This window comes from Scatophagus argus, chromosome 19, assembly GCF_020382885.2.
Source record: "Scatophagus argus isolate fScaArg1 chromosome 19, fScaArg1.pri, whole genome shotgun sequence".
Taxonomy (NCBI): Eukaryota; Metazoa; Chordata; class Actinopteri; family Scatophagidae; genus Scatophagus; species Scatophagus argus.
The window spans coordinates 3,761,089-3,785,662 of record NC_058511.1 but is presented as its reverse complement, the minus strand read 5'-3'; the positions used below and the strand labels follow the sequence as shown (position 1 = coordinate 3,785,662).

The following is a 24,574-nucleotide window of genomic DNA, read 5'->3' as shown; positions in this document are numbered from 1 at the left end:
TGCAGTCTTCATCTTCCTCAGCTTTGTTGGTGCGTTAAGATCAAGATTTCAATCACTTCCGCCCACACTGCAGATGTCGGCATCAGTGTGTGACTCAGAGCCAAACAGTAAACGTACTCTGGATGAAAAGAGCCTAATAATCACATTTCTGTCTTTCAGCTCTTTTCTTATTTCAATAAAACAACAAGTCTTTGTCCAGTTTGTGCATGCGTTGGTGTGTGCTGTGCATTCAGCCTTAGAAACACGGGATCTGGATGGCTGTGTACTTACTGCACAATGACAGTCTGTATTTCTGTCGGATGTTTGGATGTTCTCTCTCGCTCTCTCACAAGCATGAAAAACTTGTCTTATTGTGTGTGTGAAGGCTGTCCAGAGACTACATTCACTTCCGAGCCTCTTATAGCACACTTAACGTAAAAAACTTAACCAAAGTAATCTAATTTTAACTCTCTAGATCTTCACACACACACACACACACACACACTCGTGCAGGCTGCAGATAAAGAGATAAATGAAGGCTCCATGTTGTTTTTGGCTTTGCACACAGAGGAATGTCCTCCTTCTGTCTTCGCTATCTGCCAAGACACTGTCCAGCCAACCTGTCCGTCTGTGTGTGTGTGTGCGTGCGTGTGTGTGTGTGTGTGTGTGTGTGTGTGTGTGCGTGTCTCTGGGCTGCACCAGTTAACGAGCTGATAAACCCGTGTTCAGTCAGCAGATCAATGACTTGTACTGATTGATTCTGATCGACAGTTTCCCCTCCCACGTGTTTGCCTTTGATGCTTTTCATGTTACTCCAAGCAGAAGTAACAATGAATGGATGTTTACTTTAAAGCTGCCTAAAATAAAAATCAACAGATCATCTGAGAACTGAACACAGCGAACATATTTACAGTTTATTCATACTGTATACTGTCTTTTGCTATACTTTTGGTGACAGCTGCAAGGAGAATTTGGTAAACCTGCACCACCGAAAACAAACTTTTTGTACTAAATGTTGCAGGATTGTTGGTGGGAGTAAGTAGTTTTACTCTTTACTTCGTGTGTCCCTCTGAATTACAGGTCTTCCATGATGCATCCCTGTGGTGGACAAGTCAAATGTCCTGCAGCCATGGTTACTAATCTCCCCGTTTAGCCCTTTCACAAGGAGTTTAATAAAGGAAGTATGTGTGTGTGTGCATCAGTGTGTGTGCGTGTGTTTTCTAGGACAAAAAAAGCAGCTTCATTATTTAGCTTTAAAGGTCCCTGCCATTACAAACAGACTTGGTGGATGTCTTGAGGGACTCATCTGTGTATCAAAGTGAGATTCAGATTGTCAAGTCGGGTTTAGTCCCGCAGCTCAGAATGATTCCCGACAAATCAAAAAGAAGACGCACTTCACAGACAGCCAAAGGTGTAAAGTTAAAGTGACCTTAAAGAGACCTCATAGTCACATGGAGCTGCACATATGTTTTTGTCAAAATATTACAACTTCCTCTTTATCAAAATAACTTTATTCAAATTTTATAACCTGTTTGCAGAGAGTATCAATTATTTAAGCTTTCCTCAGGTTAACGCATATCCAGCACGAGCAGCGCGATCATCAAAACAAAACTTGGTTGTATTGCTGCACTTTAGAGTTGGATGCAATTATACAGATTCAGATTTTTAAGCTTAATTCTTCCAGTGAGTCCACAGAGCGCATCAAATTCCCCCAAAACCAGCCTTAATTCCAAGATGTTGTTTTCCTGTTGCTCACTTGTTTGTCTGTCTTCTTGCAGGTCAGTTGTGTATACAACCCCATTACAGCTGATGAGGACTTTCTGAAACCACACTGACGTTGAGTGGTCAGTTTGAGTGTCTCTGTGTGTGGTGGTGTTTGCTAACAGTGCAGGGAAGATGAAGATGTTTGAAAAGACGCCAGTCGTCTTTGGCATTTTGTGATCAAGAAAAGCCATTTTCAGTGCAAAGGCCCCATCAGTACTGTGGTGCTCGCAAAGTGAATGGGAGAACGTAAACAAGATTACCTTGATTACACACGGCCATTTATCCATCAATCACACATCAACCCCTGGTGTAACCGCTGACAAACACCTCAATGGAGAAGCATAATCAGGCAAAACAACATTATTTGCTCAAGTGTCTTTCATCACTGGACCTCCGTGAAGGAGTCAGACATGGCTGATATATTTGTGACATGCTTCAGAGCCTCTACCGGCCTCCTCCTCCTCCTCCTCTTCTTCCAGTTATCCAACCCAAACACAGAAATAATAAAAGGCCAGAACAAACAGTCCTTGTACATTGAGTCTGGTCTATGGAGTACCTGGAATGACCCTCCAGAACAAAGCAGGGATCAGGTGTTAAAATTCAGAGTCAGAATGGAGGCATTTTTTAGGAGATAATCAAGACCGATCATCTCAGATACTAATTCAATCTTATTATCTTGATTGCTCCAAACTTTTTATTGGCTTGTGACCCTTTAAACTGAAGAAAAATCCAGAAATCTCAGTACATGTTACGGACATACATAGCCCACTCACCTGTTTCCCATTTCCTCATTAGCTCCTCAGTATATAAACTGGTCTAGCGCCACTCAATCTTTGCCAGATTGCCTGCGTGCCATGTGCTTTAGCTTTCCAGCATCCTGTTTTTGTCAGTAAGTTTTGATCCTTATCTCATGTTCTGACCCAGCTTGTACTATTCGAGCCTTAACCTGTCGCACCTCGTTTGGACACGTAAACGGCTTGGTTATCTGCAGACAACACTTTAACCTTACGCCACCTGGAGCCCTGAAAGGAAGTGTCTGGCCACTGTGTTGGTTCTCTGATCCCCTTCTGAAAACAATGTTTGTTTAATACAAGAAGAATGCATACAAAATATGTCAAAGTTGTAATACAAACATGTGAAACTGCACTGACATCTAGAAAACTGTTTTGCGTGGTCATAATGCTTTGTGAACTACCTGCAGTGTCACAGTGTCTGAAGAGCACAGACTGACTTTTCCAGGTCAGACTGAGTCATGTGAAGATGAGAAGAAAGTACTGATGTCTTATCCTTTTAATCAACTCGGGATCCCTAAGAATTGTTTTGGTCCCCTTTTGTTTCTTTCACCAGTTTTATTGTTTTGCACTGCTTGATTATTGTTTATTGTTGTGGGTATGTGTTGTATGTATTTTGGAAAGAAAAAAAAAGGGAAAATGTTACACCCTTACTTTGTGCATTGGCACAGGATGTAAACCATTCATTGCAGACCGGTCCAATAATCAAAGTGATTCCTATGGGACTCTGGGTTGGAACAAACTGGAACTTGTCTCTGTGAAATAGCTGAAACGACTTCAGCACTGGCACACCATGTAATGTAACTCTAAAATCCAAATCCTATTCTGTGCAGGGTGTTTAACTGACCAGCCAGAGGTGAAAGTGATCTGACCTGGGAGGAGGATGAAGAAAAGTATCAACCTGAAGAAATATTAAAACAGCTGGTTCTCAGGTAAAAAAAATAACAAAAAAGCAAAAAGATATGGACACCACATCTGTCTCGCCGTGTTCTCATGTGTTTGTGCGCAAGTGAATAAAACAGAGCGTTGCGAGTCACTTTCAACCAGACAGAAACTGACCAACATCCTACTTGGCTTTGAGGGGTTGCCAGCGCCAGGAAGGAGGGAAGGAAGTACAGAAGAAAGACTCTTTTTGTGAACTTCAGACCTGAAAGTCTTCCAGCAGTGAGTGAGAATGAAATTTCAGGATCTTAAAATCCAGCGGAATAACCTGCTTTGCTTGACATCACATCAAAAGGCAGCTGTCAGGCTTTTTTAATGGATGAGTACAAAAGACCAGATTCATATCCGGAGCTAAGCTCACTTACTGCCAGCTGTCTTAAAGATGAAATGTGTGTGAGATAAAGATTAAATTGGATTACTGCAGCAGTGATACAACAAAGGAAGAACAGAAATAAAATGGGGCGAAAGACTGTGGCCTGAATCCACCATCACAATACAAATATAAAAAGACTCGGATGACCACATTATAATGTTGACATGTTGTTCAAAGTTTCCTAAATCCAGCAGACATGGAGCATCATTTCACTTTGAGTCACGCTTCTGGCCACCTGTTAAATCTAAGTCTACTCTTTACTTTTAGCTCTGTTTTGGTCTCCACACAGTCGTAAGGAAAAAATATCGTCTGACATTTTATAAGTTCAGCGCAACCTGACAGACTGCGGGAACGTCACGGCTGATTTATCGCTGGCCGTGTTGAATCTGAAACAGTTCGGAGCAGACGGCGTTGCAATCAACCACGGTCGACCACCACAATTACACAATCACGCCACACACACAACACTACAATACGCAAACAACAGCCCACTTCCAAGCTCCACTGGTGCAGCCACAGATAAAGAATGTGCTTTGACTGTTTAGTGCTGACTGTTCTGATTGGAGGCCTGGAACCAGAGGGACGTCAGATCTATTTATTAGGTAACTAGGGACTTGGAAATCAAAGTATGTCATGATCTTACTTGGCTTGAAATACATCTTCATCTGTGTAGGAGGAGATTTTTAAAGCTTGTGTGATAAAGTGGTGATGTCACCCTTTAGTTTAAACAGCCAAACATTTAGAAGCTAAAGAACCAGAACCAGAAATGGATCGTAAATGGAAGAGCTAAAAGACTGAATATTGGACAGCACCTTACAGTACAGATTCTGGACCCCAACCGCCCACAGTACGTGAGGGCACAGAACCATGTGTCTGAGATGGTGGTCTGCATCACGGGGGCCCCGCAGCTGGCCTCATACCTCAGGTGAACGATGCAGAATACAGAGGACTGATCCACCACTTTGTGGACTGGTGCCAGCGGTACTGCTGCCAGATCAGTGCAGGGAAAACAAAGGAGCTGGTGATGGATTTGATGCAGGCGTGGACCCTCACCCCAACACCGGTGAACATCCAGGGAATGAACATCGAGTCAGTGGACTCTTACAAGTGCAAACTGGACTGAAAAGACAACTCCACTGCAGTGTACAAGAAGGGCCAGAGGAGACTCGGGTCCTTTGGAGTGCAGGGGACACTCCTCAGGACTTTTTTTGGCCTTATCCTATGGAGTGGTTTCCTGGGGCAACAGCATCTGGCTACCTGGCTACTGCAGACAGGAAGAGACTGGACACCTGGGGAGACTGCACAGCCAGCACTGCTCCCAGCAGACCCCACACCCTCCAACCACAAACTGAATCTCAGCAAATCACTGTGCAATAATCCCCCCACCTCCTAGTGCGAACTTTTACTGGTGATAATTTAAAAATCATGAAATACTGTAAATATTGTGTGTTGTATAGTTTTATATAGTTTTTTTTAACTTATATTTATATATATATTTTTACTCGACTTGTCTCACATTGATTTTGCTGCCTTTGTGCTGCTGTGACGATAAGGATTTCCCCACTGCGGGACTAATGAAGGCTTATCTTATCTTATCTTATCTTATCTTATCTTATCTTATCTTATCTTATCTTATCTTATCTTATCCTCTGGAGCAAATGGAGACAAAGCTTTCAGAGTTTCAGAAGTCAATAGTGCAATGAGTGAACGGCCAATGAAAAAGTGACTTTAAATAAGTTTACTCGGAGGGGGGGGGGGTTGTTGTGGTGGTGGTGATAGAAGTGAGACGGGTTTTATGGGAAAATGTGGTCTTAATTTTGGCAAACCACTGGTGTCACATAAATCTGACAGCCATTTCGAATATGATCTCTCTTGGCTTGAAGCTAAACATCCATTCATCCATCTATCTAAGCATGCTGTTGTCTTTCACAAAAACCACATGTCTGACACGGGGTCGTGAACCCACCCTCACACACACACACACACACACACACACACACACACTCATACCCAACTCCACTGGTCAGTGCTGCTCACACACACAAAGCCTGTTTCTGCAGCTGTGGCTACATGCACACCCCCTCTACAAACCACAGAATTACACTCTGTTACATAAATATATTTTCTAAACAGAGCTGTTGAAGCTTTGTTATGAAAGCTGGATGAAATGTTTAAACTGGAAATTCAACATGACAGACAAAGAACTGTAATATCTGCTGCTTTCTGCTGTTTATTTTGATCATTTTTGTGTCTACGCTCCACAGTCAGGTCGAAGCATCTCTCCGGGGGAGGTTTTGTGTGTGTGTGTGTGTGTGTGTGTAGTTCAGCCAGCTGTAACTCAGCTACAGGAATGTCCAAATGAAGTGACAGCGGTGGCGGCGGTGGGGTTTGTTTGATTTCTAAGCGTGGACCCTGTCTGATGTGGCAGACATCAAAGCGAGGCTCTTGCTGTGACTGCCCGAATGACTTAATAGGTGTGTTTGTGTGCGTTCTACAGAGGAACCGGTTTTCGGCCTCCTGTCGGGGCGTCTGAGTGTTTCCTGAAGGGACGCAGAGGGGATTTCAATGAACGGATCAGCCGACTTTTACCGCCGGCGTTTAGTCTAAAGTCTCTGTGGAGCATTTAGATTAACAGAAGTCATGAAATCAATCATGTCGACTGCATGAGATTTTTTAATTTCTTTGATTTTTACAGGTTGATTCAAACATACAGTTATTAGTGACAAAAAAGCCTTAACACACACACACTTTGACTCCCACTTGGACTTGACTTCATATCTGAACTCTGCAACAACTGAATGTAAAGTTCTGAGGTTTTTCTGTGCTTTTGAAGTTTGGTTTTATGCCAGTAAAAACAAGAGAAAATCAGATTAAACTTTTAATTAAAGCTAAAAAACACAAAATTCCAATCTACAAGCATAATAAACTGCATGTAACCTTAATCGTTATGTTCCTCTACAGCATCTTGACGTACAGAGAAGCTTTATGTTGTCAGCTGCATCCAACAAAGCTTTTATCAGCTCACTCAGCTGGTTTACAGCAACCATAAAGTACACATTATTGTAAAATGTATGCAAACAAAGCAGTAAAAATGCTTCATTTCAGCCATAAAATCGAACACGCTTTTGTCTTACACGGAGACACGAGACAAAAGGGCTGTCGTCTTCACAGGCAAAAGCCAACTTTATGACTTTGTTTGACTAATGCATGCAAATGACACGATGAAAGTTACTGTCAATGTTCTAATATTATTGCAAGCAGGAAATGCTTTTAACATGTTTCTCAAAGAACTGGATGATTTTCAAGCTTGCATGAGCTTTGTACTCGTTTGCTCACGTTTTCACTGTTTGTGTAATTCTTCTGTTCCTTGTTGTCATCCCATCAAACCCAGTTGGAAAATAACAACCACTCAGCACTGTGACGCCAACTGTCATAACGTTGCACCGTACAGTACGTTTCTTTGGACTTCGCTGAGGCCCAGCATCACAATTATCTCAATGAAACTCCCCTGCAGTGTGTGTGTGTGTGTGTGTGCATGTGTGTGTGACAGACTTCAGCGCAGCCCAGAGTCTTTGGAATCTGTTGTTGCTTAATTAGTCTGCTAGTATAACAGAAAAAGACCTTTAGAGACTAATTTGGGGCGCCTGCTGTCGTGCTGTTGAAATCCCTGAAGCTTTAACCCGTCCTCTCCTGCAGATGTGTAAAATAAAGAAAAACGAAACAAAAGACAGAACCGCTGTAGCTCTTTTATTGAGAGCTGCATCAGTGAGGCCTGCTGCTTTTATTTGTGTTGGAGTTGTTCAAACGCTGCAGTGCTCCACTTTATTGCATCTCATGACCTTGTTTGGCTTGAGGCTGAGCTGAAAGTGTGAACGTTTACGACTTATTTATTTCAAAGGGTGTCAGCTGGCTATGATAAGGTGCTGAACTCTTAGAATGGTTTGATTTATTAAAAACGAGAGCAACTGAAAACTGTGAGAAATCAAGCTTAAATTGACACTGATAAAAAAACATGATTGAAACTTTTTGTAGTTAACTTTGTTGGGTATTTCCCATCTATTTTCTATACCGCTTAAATGTCAGGGTCGCGGGGGAGCTGGAGCCTATCCCAGCTGACTACGGGCGAGAGGCGGGGTTCACCCTGGACTGGTCGCCAGTAAATCGCAGGGCCAACACACAAATACAGACAACCACACTCACTCACACCTAGGGGCAATTTAGAGTAGCTAATTGTGATGTTTTCGGGACTTTGGGAGGAAGCCGGAGAACCTGGAGAAAACCCACGCAGGCACAGGGAGAACATGCAAACTCCCCATAGTCGGGCCCAGACTGGGATTTGAACCTGGTGCGACAGTGCTAACCACTGCACCACCACCATCCATCCATCCGCAGAGCCACACCTCATCACGATGTTTTCTTTGACTATTCCCATGTTTTTAGCTGCAAAAACAGCTGCAAATTTCCAACTTGAGTCTCAATCCAGCTATCAAACAAAGAAAACAAAGCAAGGAGACAAAAAGTATTGCTGATTATGAACAATCCACATCCTTGTATAAAAGTATCTGAGAGATTAATGAAATGAGCAGGTTATCGCTCTCTGCTGTCAGTGATCCTGGCTGTGGTTCATCCTGAAAAACGCAACCTCTCGATGAATGATTATGCAACCACACAACCATGACGACGCCACTCGCTCCAATTATTGCTCTGCTTCTGTAGTGAGCGCCAAAGTATTCTTCCTCTAAACACAAAAAAATCTCTGCTACAGTGAGGAAACACAGAGAGCTGGACACAGTGAACAGAGACTGAGGTCTTCTGCAATTAGTCTTGACATGTTAATGACCTGTTTGACTTTGACTGCCTGAATGAGGCTGCACTGACTTTGGGGATTTCTCTTTGTTTGAGAATGAAAGACTGACTTTTCTCTGCTTGCCTTTCTGTGTGTGTGTATGTGTGTGTGTGCACCTCTTATGATGGACTCCCACTGGGAATGCTGGACCTTCTCCAGACTCTCTCCTATAGAAAAGACCATGACCACGGGACAGAGTCTCATTAGAAAAGGCTTTATGTTCTCAGACGCAATTTAGGGACCCTGGGACTGGGTGTACATTTCAAGTAAGTGTAAGTGTGTGAGTGTGTGTGAGTGTGTGTGTGTGTGTGTGTGTGTGTGTGTGTGTGTGTGTGTGTGTGTGTGTGTGTGTGTGTGGTTTGTGGCTCAGCATGTCTCTGAATATCTGAGTCTGTGTGTGCACACATATGCATGATTAAATAACTAGTGTGTGGGAATGTTTATGTATTTGTGTGTTTTTTGTGACATGTCAGTATGCAAATGCAGACACGGGTGTGTGCATGTTTGTGACTGTATGTATAAATGTTTGTATGTGTATGTGTACTGCACTTATTAAACATGCATTAATACACAAATGTGTGTGTGTGCATTTTTGTGCCTTTAAGTGTGTTCTGTGTTTTTACATACGTGTCTTTTCATTTGCATTCATTCTAAGTCTCTGAAAGTACACACAAGAAAAGTTTGTGCGTGTGTGTGTGTGTCTCTCTCTCTCTCTCGCTCTCTCTCTCTCTTTTTTGCCACATACTCCGTCTCAGACGGAGGATTTAGTCTCCTGCGGGGAGTCAAACACAAGCAGACTGAAATTGTCTTCAGCCGCAAAAAACATTTATTGTTTTCACAAGGGTGTGACTTTAGCGCTTCAAAGTTTCTCTTTAAAGTCACTTTGCAGTGTCAGATTTACCCTTTGAAAGTTTTTCTATAGACAGACACATATGGTCCACGTTCAACACAGATTTTTATCTTGTACCGTGTTGTGAAAGAGCGCCTTCTTCTTCTTCTTTCTTTTTGATCCAAAGGTTGTGGTTTGGGTATAATTAGCCCCTCATTTTTTTATCTAATGGTCAGGTATGTCTTTGAGCACCTTCTCACCGGTGACCAACAAACCTAAAAGATATTTTCTCAATAAATAACTAAAAAAATGTCATGACTGGCAAGCTGGAAGATCACAGAGTTCAGACAAGTTAAACACAGAAGGACAAAGGAGTGAAAGCTCACAGATTACAGATAAAAAAGTGGGAAAAAACACTTTAGATGAGAACTAACAAAGTAAATACAGTTTCGGTTTCTTACAGTGTGATGCCGTGGATGCAAATGTTGAATGAGATATTTTCATTCAGTTACATAAGTACTGACTGGCACAAAGGCCTACCTGGACGTGATGTCATGACTTCAGGTAATAAACTATCAAATAATCTGCTTTCACTAGAGCAAATAGAGATTTTTTTTATCTTTTTGCAGCAGGAAAAGCTGACGAAAACACAAAAGTAATTATGATATCATGCATGACCAAACGGAGTTACTACAAAGGTCACTGCTACCCCAAGCTGCTTCAGGACCTGCTGCCTGTTTTTGCTTGGGGATAACATGCCTGTTACCTATCACTGAGATACACAAAGTCAGCTCAAAGATTTCATGGCTGGGAAGAAAAATAACAAACCCACCATCATGTTTTCCAGCAATTACATGGCTGAGGAAAGAGCACCACCACGCCAGACCTGTGAGCTGCACGTTTGCTCCAACTGGAAAACCTGACTCAGTTGCACCTACAGTGGAAGCTGAAGAGAGGGATTTCGGCTGAGTTTTGGGTTTGAAGATCTGTGGCATGTAGGAGGATGATTACCCTGTTAAAGTAACTGGCACGTGTCCTGAATCATACCTTTGAAGTACTACAGCTGTCTGTAACATCTAGACTTTCTGATGTACTGTGCAACAGGTGGATGTAGGTGATTAAACAGATTCTACTCAGGACCAAACTGCACCAACCATTTCAAAATGTTGGACGATCCATCCAGCTCATAAACACAGATATAAAATGTATAAATCCAGCTTAAACGTCCTGTCCTGAGCACACACCGTTATCAGCTGAAGCTCTGACTGCAAGGCCATATATGGGCCAAACTCGGCCTATTAGAGTGTGTTTGTTGGGTGTTTTACACAACCCGTTATTCTCAGAACCGACTCCATATGTAGCAAGGTATTTGTAGGAATGTCTGGCCAAAACTTAACCAAAAACATCCCAAACCTCCACACAGAAAAGAGGGGATCAAAGGCTAAGACCTGCTTAAATTAAAACTGCTAAGAAAATGAGGAAATAATCCAGTGTGGTTCTTTTCACACTCTTGATTTGGAATATTTCATGGACACATGAAGATCCTACCCCACGAAGATCCACTGACCATGTGATCAAGGAAAGCTGGAGGAGTAAAACTTCTCACTCAGACGCCTACTCAGGTTAGCTCACAGGGTTTCTGGGAAGCAAAGTCTTCAGAAGTTAAATCATGCCATCCTCTGAACTAGCCAACGCAGTTCTACAATTCTAAAAGGACAAAGCACGTCTCTTAAGCAATGGTCCTCCTCTTGAACTGTGTCAGTCAAAACAAGAGACTACAAAGACAAAAGTCTCTCCAGCAGGCGCCTCTGAGATGATAAAAGTCTGGACATTTCAGGACATTTCAGCAGGCTTACAGACTGGCTATCATGAGAACTGAACATGTGAGCTTTCAGCGTGCCATTCTCTCTGCTGAGCTCTGTCCTATCTGCATGGAGATAAGCTTGTAGAAATAATGGGCTGGCAGTGTAGCTCTTGGCCTCATGATGAATGAAGCAGGACTCCTCTGGCTCTTTTATCCTCCGTCATTTTGGTTTTATCTGTCTCTGTTTCTGTTCACGTGTCCAGAAATAAGATTTAGGATCACATGCGCTGACACAGAAAATTTTAGAATGCACTTATCATCCTGTGAACGCAGATGTTTTCAGCCAAAGATGAGGCTCCGTGATCCTGCTAGCAATGAAATATGGATGTGTTTGAATGCACGAGCGGTGCTTGCAGAGCCACGAAGTTGGAATAAAGCCAAGGAGGCCGTACGTAAGGGCCACAAAACACAAAAACTCTGAGTCAAGTGAGAATTCAAACAGAAAGCAAATGTGGATAACACAGAGCTGGAGCTGTGTTCACATCGGAAAACTGGCAGTTGATGATAGTGTGTTTGTGCATGCACTTGCGTCACATGGATGTATGTGTGGCGAAGAGACCTCCCCTTGCAGATTGCTGGAGCCGCTTAGCTTTTGGATGGCCGGCATCTAATTTAAGAGAGGCCGGCTGAAAAGCCTGGTTTGATTGCTTTTCTGAAACAACCTCATCTAAAAGCCTTGAATAACCAATGCCTGTGTAATGACAACAGAGCAGATCCAAACTCTTAACTACATCCCTGGGCCTGAGAATACTCACACAGCCACATCCATTTAATGGCATCAGCCATGTGGTCACGGCATGAGTGGGTAGCTCGGGGGGGGTGGGGAGAGGAGGTCTTGAAATGATATTAGGATTAATAAGAGCAGTGGATTCCTCCAGAATCCTGCTGGTTTGAGCCAGACAGCTCTTAAACCTGCTTCTCTCACTTCACTTTCTTTCTCTGTCTTCCTTAATTATTGTGCCCTTCCAGCCCCTCTTTCCCTCTGTGTCTCTATCAGCTTCGCTTTGTGCTCCTCCACTCTAATAACATGGTCGACATTTACAAGGGGGCCACAGAAAAGGTTCTGAGAAGGCAACAGCCATAAAGCCTGTCACAACCCCACAGCTTTCTCTATCAGACACACACCAGACAAAAGCAACAGCATCATTATTGGGGTCAGTATCACTACCCTGACTGGGGCAGCGTCACAGGGGGCTGATGATGGTGATGATGATGATGATGGTGGTGGTGGTGGTGGTGTTGTCGTTGCTGTTAAACGTATGAGTATTCCAGCATCACAATGCACCAAACACTAAATTAAATAAAGTCCAAAGATGCTGCTGCTACAGACAATCAACAAGTCCTGACAAACGCTACACAGAGTGGAGTGCAACTGCCATACAGTATGGTTTTACACAACAGAGATACAGACCATGGCGATACTGACCATGGCTCATTCTGTACTTATCTGGTAGCAACAGACACGTGTCTCTTACACACAAACCAAGTATCAAACAAGCACAGACTGAGTGATGTGAATTCAGCTAATTTCTCATTTTCTCTCACAAGTTTAACTTTTCACTTTATTATGTGGCTGACACGTGTGAAATTTAAAAAGAAATATTGTCTATGCCTCCAAATTCAGCTTTGGAATTTAGTAAAAGCAGTTTAGGACTTTTGACTTTGGTAAATGTTTTGGTGGGCAAGTGAGTGGATACTCTCCTCCATTATTACATAATGTGTCAGTGATTTGTACCTGAGGCATTAGACTTTTAACGGTTCAAAGCTAAATTATGGAACTTTTCATCTCACGTTCCAAGTTTTAAATCCCCTGAAACTCTTCAGTCTTCAGCCCTTTTGTTGCTCTTCTTGTCTACCTTAAAACAGCAGCTACATTGAGCACTGGTTCGTGATTCAAAAGAAGAGGACTAACTCAGAGATAGTTGACATGATGAGGGTGAGATATGATTGAAAGCTCCACAAGAAACATGTAAGTCGACCTTTGATCGAGATGGTTTTATTGGTCATTTCAGTTAAAGGCAAACAAGGCTCCATGTTTGACTTAGAGACAGTTTCAAGGTCACCAAGACAAATTTGGATGATGGGCTTGAAGTTAATCACAATACAGGCAGACGTATCACTTTTATGATTGGTCAATTCAGGCCTGTAAGTCGCACGCTAAAAATGTAAAATCCAATCACCAAAACAAACAAGATTTAAGTACTAAAGCACACTCTCTGTACTTTTCTGGCAGTCAACTGGTTGTGACTTGATTTACAGTCAAAACATGCTAAACACTGAAAGCTGAACCCTCACGGGCCGCACAAACCAAATTATCATGTCCTTGATCTCCTAGAAAGTCAGATGTGATGCCAAGTCATGAATCAGGCCAAAGGTGGTACAGTTTCTTCATCACCCTGTGAAGCATTCATTAGAAACAGTCTCCACAGTGGAATCCGCTGTAGATTGAAACTTGGCCAGGGAAGGACGGGAACCATGAAGTAGAAAGGAGTCAGACACCGCCACGCTTTATCTGTTCTATGTCTTTAATGTGGTCGTCTAAAAGGCCAAGCTTGTTACGCTTCCAAAATGCTGTGACATCTGTAGCTTCACATGTGGGAGTCAGGTTTAAGCCTGTCACACATGTGCAGAGCTCTGCGTTAGCAGCAGGAAGCACAGAGGTCATTCGAACACGGCACAAACTGATTTCACGATTCAGATTAGAAAAATCTCAGAGGACAGGATAAAGCTGGATTAAGCAGTTACAGACGTCGGTGCTACTTTTAGCATTGAGACACTGAATTACCAACTTTTCAGCAGATATACCGTATTTTCACGACTATAAGGCGCATATAAACGTCTTAGATTTTTTTCAAAATGTGCAGCGCGCCCTATCGTCCAGAGCGCCCTATCTGTGTGCGGACGTAGGTGAGAACCATGATGCTGCGGACGTGATAGAGAACATGGGTGCGTGATTTGTGTATAAAAGAACAGGTATGTGCTTTATGCAGAACATTGCTGTCTTAACAACCCTGAAAATGGCAAAGAGACACGCTTACGAAGCTCAGTTTAAGCTGAAGGCTATCAGCTACGCCGAGGAACACGGGAATCGAGCCGCCGCCAGAGAATATAAAATTAACGAATCAATGGTTCGCAAGTGGAGGAAGCTGGAGAACGAGCTGCGACAGGTGAAAAAAACGCAGCTGAGTTTCCGCGGACACAAGGCAAGGTGGCCAGAGCTGGAGGAAAGACTGGAGCAATGGATCGTCGAGCAAAGAGCGGGTGGGAGGAGCGTTTCGACGGTCACCATTCGGCTTAGAGCAGTAAAGTTAGCGGAGGAAATGAAAATTCAACATTTCCACGGAGGTCCGTCTTGGTGCTTCCGGTTCATGAAGCGGTGCCTTTTCTCCATCCGGAGCAGGACGACGGTAGCGCAGCAGCGTCCGGCGGATTATTGTGAGAAGCTGGCGAACTTCCGCTCTTTCTGCAGCAGACACATCGCCGACAAAAACATCCAGCCGAGCCACATCACCAACATGGACGAGGTGCCGCTGACGTTCGACATCCCGGTGAGTCACACGGTGGAAAGGAAGGGAACCAGCACGGTAGCGATACGCACAACGGGGTACGAAAAGGCTTCGTTTACCGTTGTGCTCGGCTGCCATGCCAACGGACAGAAACTGCCGCCGATGGTGATTTTTAAGAGAAAGACTTTGCCTAAAGAGACGTTTCCAGCAGGCGTCATTATTAAGGCAAACGAAAAGGGCTGGATGGACGAGGAAATGATGAAGGATTGGCTGAGGCAGGTGTACGTACGGAGACCGGGTGGTTTTTTCCACACATCACAATCGCTGCTGGTTTGTGATTCCATGCGTGCCCATCTCACCGCCGACGTCAAAAAGCAAGTGAAGCAGATGAACGCTACGCTTGCTGTGATTCCGGGAGGTCTGACGAAGGAACTCCAACCGCTGGACATCGGCGTGAACCGGCCGTTCAAAGTGAGGCTGCGAGCGGCGTGGGAGCGGTGGATGACCGAAGGAGACCACAGTTTCACAAAGACTGGAAGGCAGCGCCGGGCGAGTTACGCCACAGTTTGTGACTGGATTGTAGCTGCTTGGGCTAACGTGTCTGCTGGCACTGTTGTTCGAGCTTTTGCTAAAGCCGGCATCATTTCTGGGGAGCCGCACGGCACGGACTCTGACTCTGACAGTGAGGAACGTGAACCTGCCATGTGTGATTTAGCGCAGCTGTTCAATTCCGACACAGAGGATGAGGACTTCAATGGGTTTGAGTGACTGTTACCGGTAATGTGCTTGTTTTAGTGTTGTAATTAATACTTAAATAAAGCACAACCAAACTCAGTTTTGCTCCCGATCTATTTTTAAATATGCACGTGTGTGTTGTCAGGCCGGCGTACGTAGTATATGAATACACACAGGGGCGGACGTGTACGGTATATAAAACGTGTATATAAAACCCGCGCCCTATCTTCAGGTGCGCCTTATCTGTGTGTTAAATACAATAATTGCACACATAACTGAGACTGCGCCTTTTCGTACGGTGCGCCTTTTCGTCGTGAAAATACGGTAGCAGTAAAATCGTCAAGTTCTGGAGTCCATAAAACCATGAATGAGCACAGACAGTCGAAGAAGGATGTGAGGTTGCAGGCACTATGTCGGAGTACTGCCTGGACTAACTGTGCGTACATGTGCGCGTGTTACAACACTGAGGAATGGGTAACAACCTGTAGCCACTCACCTGCCAGGCAGAGTCCGAAGATGGTGAGAAGAACCAGGATGTAGAGGGAGACGATGGCGTACTTGATGGCCGAGAGGGAGTTCAGGTGACCACAGCACTGATCCTGCTTCCTGCGGCGCTTAGCAGAACCTGACCAAGACAAGAGGATCAGGACCAGGAAACAGGAGAGAAACCCAAACAGAGGTGAAAATATTCCGAGCTCGCAATATGCCAGGCTTTCTTATCAATAAGACAACAATAAATAGAATAAACAATGTGTTTATTAATGCTGTTTCAACACCTGTTAGGTCTTTTGCCTTCTATAAAAGACCAAATTCCTCTGAAAGCTTGTTAATCAGTTTCTGGGAAAGTTTGTATAAAGAAGAGGGGAATTCACAAGGAGTTTCAATAGAACAAAGGTTTTGTTTTCCAGTTATTTGCTTGGTCTTACAAGAACTGATGACTGAGGCTAAAACAAATAATTCTCAGGATTTTTAAAATAAAGCCTGACATTTACTGCATGAACAAAGTGAGATCGTATATCAGACACTCATCATCATCACTGCACTGCACAAAGTCATGTTATTTACCACATGGCACAATGAAGGGAATGTACACAAGCAGCAATAACAAATTTCTTGATTTACTGGTTTAAAATGTAAATGTAAATGGTTTATAGCTTACTGTCTTAAGGCCAATGACATACATCATGCAAAAGTACACACACACACACACACACACACTGAGGAGCTACAGTTTCAAATAATTCACGTCACCACTTAACACTCCTCTCGGGGTCAAACAGATGTTAGAGAATTAGTCTTGATAAAACTGACACAGAACACTGAATGATGGAAGTGTTTTTCTGTGTGTGTGTGTGTGTGTGTGTGTGTGTGTGTGTGTGTGTGTGTGTGTGTGTGTGTGTGACAGCGTGGCAGGAGGCAGGGATTAGGCTGCTGATGTTGAGGGAACATTCCCTTCAGGTCAAGAGGATGAAGTGATTTTCGAATGTTGTTCTGGGGTCACATCCTTCATCACTCAGGAATGCGACATTAGTCTTAAAATGTTTTCAGACATCCGCGCATAAAGTGCATTGTTTGTATGTAATTACCTTCAACACTGTTTAAAAAATGTGCGTTTTGCCACAATAGCACTGAATTACGGGTGGTGGAAGACATTCTTTCCTGCAATAAAGTGGACTGCAGCATGAGCTACTAGAAAAGACAATATAAAGTTTAATTTACACAAATATAAAAGTCTGTCTCAGAAATAGTTTTCAAAGCCTGTCCCCTCTTAGCAAGTGTTGCTACACCTCAAATTTTGTGTTTTACTTGAGCTCGACATGTACTGTAAAATTCATAGAAATTTGTGGAACAAGTTGTCTTCTGGACAAAGAATGAGAGAAACTGGGGAAATAAGTGGAGTCTCTGGTGAGTGCTGAATTCAGTGAGAGGCTGAACTGAACACCCACCGATGCCTGTCGATGCTCACTAGCTTACAGCTAGTGTACAGTAACGTAATCTGGCTTTTGGGGTGAATAAACAAATGACCCCGCAGTCAAACTTAGGTGAACAACACAAGACCACAATTAGCTGCTTTCTGTGTGAGCACAAGCACAATTTGAACTGTATTAAAGAAGAAACGTATAGATTGATGAGTCATTAATTACTACTACTACTAACAATAATTCGTCTCATTACCATTGCTTAGCCACAGTGCGGCAGATTTGATAGAGGTGCTTAGTGAACATCAGTCAGCTATCTGATAAGGCAAACACCAAAAGTCATGGAAAAAAACAACAACAATCTGAATACCCTGCAACTCAAGACTTTTGGTGTTTAGATGAACTAGAGGGGGTAGAGGACTAGCTGGACACTAATATCCTCTTGAATTAAGGAAACAGGCCCTAAAAAAGACGTGAAATATGAACAGACAGTCGTCTCTGGGACAAGAACATTATGATAAATATTACACCCACTGGGATATTATGAGGTTATAATGAGATTCTGTCTTCCCATGAACAGTCATAATGTTGGCTCGAACCTGACCTTTAAATATAAACACTGCTTTTGCAGTCCAGCCAACAGCTCGGTTTCATTATTTGGACCATGACAATCTGTCAGTGGACACTGCTGGATTCTTGCTGGTGCACACACACATGCACACACACACACAAACACACACTTCCCCTTTATGATGAAGAACACACACTCCTCCAGCGTAAGACAAACACAGCTGGCTCAGATGCGTGTGTGTGTGTGTGTGTGTGTGTGTGTATCACATGGATGGTATGTATAGAAACAGAAATAGAACTCCAAACTAGTTGGACTCTTAGGTAAAACTCAAGCTGAACTTCGAATTCATATATTTTAGAAGGAAGAAATAAAACAACCACACATGAAAAACCCCAGACTGCATGCATGAAAAGTCTGAATGTTTAATTTGTTTGTTGTGACTCCAAGAGAAAAGATCGATTTGACGTGACTTTATTTGCGCCTGAATTATGGAACTACAGAACAAGAGGGTCATTAGCTTAGCATAAACACTTGAATTATGAATGTTTTCCCGTCAAAAATTAGCTCGTACCTCAACCTCACCTTGTTCAGAATACTTTAGAGGTACAGGCAGATGGCGTATGTACGAACTTCAGACATCCAAGCTAACTGTTTCCCCAACTACCAGTCTTCATGGTAAGCTAGGCTAACTGCCAAATGCACATAAAAATGGCATCAATCTTCTCATCCAACTCTGGGAAAGAAAATAAATAAGAGTATTTCCCAAAATTCCTTCAGTGATTATTTGGATTTTTACTACTGTATTGGCTATTATTATTTTGACCATTTGATTAACGCTTGCCCCAATAAGATATAAGAAGTTATTTTTTGAAAACAAGTCCAAGGTGATGTCTTCAAATTGCTTAACTTAAATGAGAAACAAAATAGAAGCCAAACATATTCAGTTTACAACCATATAAAATTTAATAAAAGCTGCAAATTCTCACAAATAATCAGTCAATATTTGACTGATTATTTGACTAAAACTTATGTCCTAAAACTGTCTTTCTGCTTCCTGAGAGTTTCACGGAAAAATAGCACAGCGACAAAATAAAAAGACAAACTTTTTCAGTGAAGCTTTTCAAGCTTTTCTAACTGACATTAAAGGGACAGAAGAGTCAATATTCAGCCATCAAGTAATTGGAAACACATGTGGAAATTGCATTATGATGGTGGTGTCGACACACTGCGTTGTTCAGACAAAGAGGGAATTTAATAAAAGAGATGAGACAGGAATTAGCAAACCTGGGAGGATTGTTTTATGGTAAACCTGGAGATGCAATAACAAATGCTGATCCAATTTAACACAAATCCTGAGTCTGTTTATATTAGCAGGGCCAGTGTGAGTCAGTTACTGGCACTGTGTGTGAATTTACAAGGGCAGGGCATTGTTCCTTTTACTTTAACTGTCCAAATCGAATGCACATGTGCCACAGATCCCATAAAAGTCAGGCACTCACTCTGTAATTGGCGGATGATGGTGGCATTATGTGTGTCAACACAGCCTGTTTCCCAAACAAAACAGAAAACATTTTTATTTTAATTTAATTTTAATACTAACATATCACTGTCAAATTATTTTGATGCTTGATAAAACCTCACGTTCACAATGTTAAGACCAAATTTTTAAGGGAGAAAAAAACATGATATTTTTTACCCATAATGCAAACTGCTCCTGTAACCATGTGAATAATGTTGGATCACACCCTCACAGAAACCTCCCGACTGCTTTGTTCTGCTTGTTTCTACTGCACCCCAATGAGATAAACTGTGCCACGGTCGAGGGAATCTCCTCTAATTGAACGACGTGTGAAAATCTTGTAGGATTAGAGAAGTTGGATGAGGGCAGTCGTTCTGATGTGTGAGGCCATTGTCCACTTTCCATTAAAATGTCAGCAAATTCTCCAGTTAACGTTCATTTAAGACTTTCCCACCGAACTCACTGAGCTCTGGGTCGAAACCTGAGAACACCACAGGGTCAACTGTGGATTTGCTGCAGCTGTACCTGTACACACACACACACACACACACTGCATTGAAACACACACACTCACACAGATGTTACTCCTGGACATTCCTGGCTTTCATAGATGACCATAGTGAGAAAAGAGCGAATGCCAAGCAATGACACCATTGCATCCTCTTGTGTGTGTTAGCGTATTCGACTGGGTCTGTATAGATTATTAGTGTGTGTGTGTGTGTGTGTGTGTACTTGCTTAAATGGATGTGCAGAAAGTCCCTTTCTGAATATCAGTCACGACTCTGTGCATACATTTTCATACATAAGCATCACTTTTTATATGCTTCATTTTTCAAATAACAAGTTAAGTTAGAAAAAAAGTCTGTGTTGCAGCAGGACATCTTTGGAGTGTATGCATACTTAAATAAGAGAAAATTGGTTTAAGTTTATCTCCTGGTTTGGGAAAACTGTCAAACTCTCCATATCTGAACTCTCCTCCTTACCTTCATCACAAAGGTTGAGTTTGGACAAGTTGTGTCCATCGTAGGCCTCTTCATACATGGAGCCGTTCTCTCTCTCCTCATATGTGCTCAGATACATGGCCTTGTTCTCCATCTCCTCCTGACTGAAGAGAAAAGACACTTACAGTCTGACCTACTGAAGCTGTTGACAAGGGTGGAGAAGCTAACACATGTAGATGCTTTTACACAGGTGGAGATCGTCCCTGAGAGTCACTGCACAGAAATACAAAGTTACTCTGAGTCGTCACCTTTTATCCTTTAATAGAATAGTTTTAGCACTTTCTTTCAGCTCATGGGAAGGGTCAGTGAATTGTTTGATGAATTTATGGCCTGAGTCCAGACCTTTGAATCTGTCCAGCCCATCGAGTTGACTCATTCGTCTGGCACTGTGGCATGACAGAGCGGTTTCTCGTCCGAATAAAAACAGACAATCCAATAAGTACCACAAGCAGGACTAACGTCATTTTCAAAAGGGGAACCACAAAAGAGCAACAACAACATCGACTGCTATAGACAAGACAGACAGCATGACCTCTCAGCATCGCCAGACATCACAGTTTGTTTCACGTCGCTCCTCTTCCGCGACATGTTGACAATTCATTATGACATCAGCCAAATGAATTTGTGCAGATCATCAACATTTTATCACTGAAGATCGTTACACATAAAGAGGTTGCAAAGTCTGTTTATTTCCACTGGTGCCCTCTAGTGCTGTGAACCAGACAAAGCAGCTGCCTCGGGTGCACTTTTTGAGCTACATTACAGTCAGGCATGTACGTGTGTGCACAGGCGTGCGTGGGCACACACACACACACACACACACACACACACACACACACACACACACACACACACACATACCACACACATGCACACACACAAATGTAGGTCCAAGCTAAACAAACAGATGGAAATCCTTGTGGTGTGAGGATTGTGGCTGTCTCTAAACCAGTGTAATGTGATTTGTTTCCCCTGCTGACAGAGTTGGACTAGAGTTGTGCTTTTGCCCCATTTCATCTGTGTGTTTGCCTTTTAGCAGGATACCTTTGAAAAAAAAGCTATGAACAAATGTGCATAAATATTGTGCAAAGGTCAGTCATAAGGTAAAGAAAGAACTGATTCACCCTTCAAATCAACCAGCAGTGATGGATGTGTGTAGAAGTAATGGTGGAATCTCATAAAAGCGCTTTAGAAGAGCTAAACCCTTTATTATTCATTCAGTCAAACAACATTAAAGAGCTCAGTTCAGATGCACACATTCTGTAACAGCTGTGCCTGTTTTAACAAAACACGCTGGAGTGTTTAAACGTTATCACAAATGGCAGCGGTTACAAATACGGAGCTGATAGCCACAAAGTCAGTCCATCCATTCATCGATTGCAAAGTGGTCCACATGTCCCTCTCCCTTTCCTTCAGCTCTTCCTGTGGGGTCCTGAGGTATCCCCAGGTCAGAGTCCTATAGGTCCTGAGTCCTCTCAACACAAATGACCAGTGGGTCTACTCTGAGCTCCTCATCTTGTCCATCAAAGTGAGCATGGATTTCCTGCACCAGTGGTGAAGATTATACTGATACTATCACATCATTCGGTAGAGCTGGGAAAGAGTCTCATGTTGTACCTGAGGCATCCATGTTTGTTTAGCTTTAACAAAGTTCTGTATTACTAAGCACAAAGCCAGTTATATGCAACCTTTCGGAAAAATCAGGACTTCCCAGTCTCAAATTGAAAAAACACATGAACAGTACAGCATTAACATCCAAGTCACTGTGGTGATGGCACAGATCTTCCAGTTGATCTGTTATGCAAAGGTGTGAAAATAGTTTGTTAACATTTGTCTGATAAAAAATGCAAAAAGTAGCTGCAGGACTGTAAGTGTATCTCAAGCAGTGGCAGTGTTTACATCTCAACATGTGGATTGTGCGAGAGGTGAAAAATGAAGGGTGCTCAGAAAGATATGGCTATGGCAGGAGTCCAACATGTCCGCCTTTCACAACCAGGAGCCAAATGGGCACATAAATCTGATGAAAACATTTCCTTGGAGAGCAAACTGTCTCAGAAGCCACTTATCATCACACGGAGTCGTTCCATCTTTTGAAACACACGGCTGAAAATGTCTTCCAGCAGGTGCAGCCGCTGATGGCGCACAATTTATGACGGTGTCACTCACTTTTTAATTAAAAGCACATTGAATTTCACGTTTTATTTGTCAGGACTTTGACTGACAATGAAACGTAATCAGTTGCTCCCTGAACAAAATTCAGAGCTTTTTTGGGCCGATTAAGTTTGTCGGGTCAGATAACCTCGCAGCCATACACCAGAGTATTTACTCTGAGCTGAGCACATTTGCTCTTCTAGTTTGGGCTTCTACTTTCCCACGCTACACGTCAACCAAATATGGCCGCCATATGAATAAAGCGAAAGGGATCACGGAACAAAAAAGAAGACTCATGACAGAGCGGTTGTGTCAGACATCTCTGAGGGATAAAATTTAATCTGCCACAGTCAGGAGTCAATGGGTGCTAAACTCCCACAAGCCCCGGCGGCAGATCTGTGACTGTTTGACAAAGTCGTTAAAAAGCGCTCAGTCTGGACTTTCTCATTTCGGAGGGGATGGAGGGGTCAGGCTGACATTTAGACTGGAGCTGGGCAGGAATCTTTAGGGCTGCTAGGAGATGCCAGCAAACTCTCCGCACGCCTGCACTGCATGTTTGTGTGTGTGTGACCGAGTCTACAGAGTGTGTGTGTGTGTGTGTGTGTGTGTGTGTGGGTCAGAGCATGAGGTGAGTTATCCTCTAATCACACTGAGGCTGCTGGGATATAACAGTTTATCACACACTCAGCTGGTCTCATCAGTGCCAACTGAGGATGGTGGGAAAGCAAAGAGTCAAACCGTCTGCCTGTGTGACTGTGGACAAAATAAGGAAAACACCACATCTAAGCAGGAAAACCTCATCAAGAAAGTTTGTCACACATGTGAACTCGCGCCGTACGTGTCAGATTTAATGAGCACATAAAAACAAAGTCAGGGCAACTCTTCTTGTACATTTCTAGACCATCCTCCAGCAGCAGCAGCAAAGAGCATACGTGACAAAAGGCCTCGAAAACCACTGCTTCAAATAAACCCAAGCCCCAAACGACCACAAAGCCACAAGTCAGAGCCTTTGACAAACTGCCGTTATGACTCTTTCAGTCTCTCCTCCGTCCAAGTTTGCATCTGATAAAACACCAAGCAAACCTTCAATGTGCAACATCAGCTGTTCATCATAGTGCCGAGGGAAATTAAATCTGGTGACTGAACCTCGATGGGAAGCAGATTTTCACTTTCTTCATCCCTCCAGAGGACTTGTGGCTTTCCTTCTTGGGGCTCCATCCAATCTCTACAAACAGCTCAAGAAGCAACAAGCCAATAAGAAGAAAGAGCAAAGCTGAAAGAAAGACGGTGCGCTCTTGCTCTTATAATGATTTGACACTCAAATATTGTAAGTAGTTGTTAATATTGTTTTGTAAGTTCTGGACCTCCACAGTTGGAAAAGATGAGCATGTTTTCACTTGGTCAAAGACAAACCCATCCAAATAAATATTAGAAAAGCAGCTGATCACCTGCACATTTTTGAGGTGATGATACATCAGTGGCCCCAAGGTGGCCAAATAATCGATTAATGCTGCTTTGCATGCTGACTTTTCCTGGTCCAGTTGGCAGGGGCACAAAGTGTTTTCTAAATAAACGTCTCCTCACTTGTCTGAAGAGCCAAACGAGGTTAGTTCTTATGTTTGGCGAATTAACATGCCACATACACGTTTGTGTTTAGAAAACAACTGAGGCATGTTGGTTGTTGTACCAAAGAAGCCGAACAGTTGAACTCTAGAGTGCAGTGAACACCAGTGTCCAGATACAGAAACCGTGAATTATGCATTTCTTCTGCATGAGCCTCAGCA

General features: G+C 42.9%; 1 protein-coding gene across 2 annotated transcripts in view; it reads right to left on the bottom strand.

Moving 5' to 3' along the window:
- Positions 1 to 24,574, bottom strand: part of scara5 (scavenger receptor class A, member 5 (putative)) — a 64,199-nt gene that overhangs the window by 37,817 nt on the left and 1,808 nt on the right. The window contains exons 2-3 of one of the 2 annotated variants that reach the window (XM_046373257.1): positions 20,622 to 20,739; positions 16,126 to 16,254 (exon numbers count right to left, since the gene is read on the bottom strand). In XM_046373257.1, the coding sequence (XP_046229213.1) occupies positions 16,126 to 16,254; positions 20,622 to 20,733 (241 nt within the window). In that variant the 5' untranslated portion in view covers positions 20,734 to 20,739. Of the gene's footprint in view, positions 1 to 16,125; positions 16,255 to 20,621; positions 20,744 to 24,574 lie in introns of both variants that reach the window. The other variant, XM_046373256.1, reaches the window with a different exon arrangement.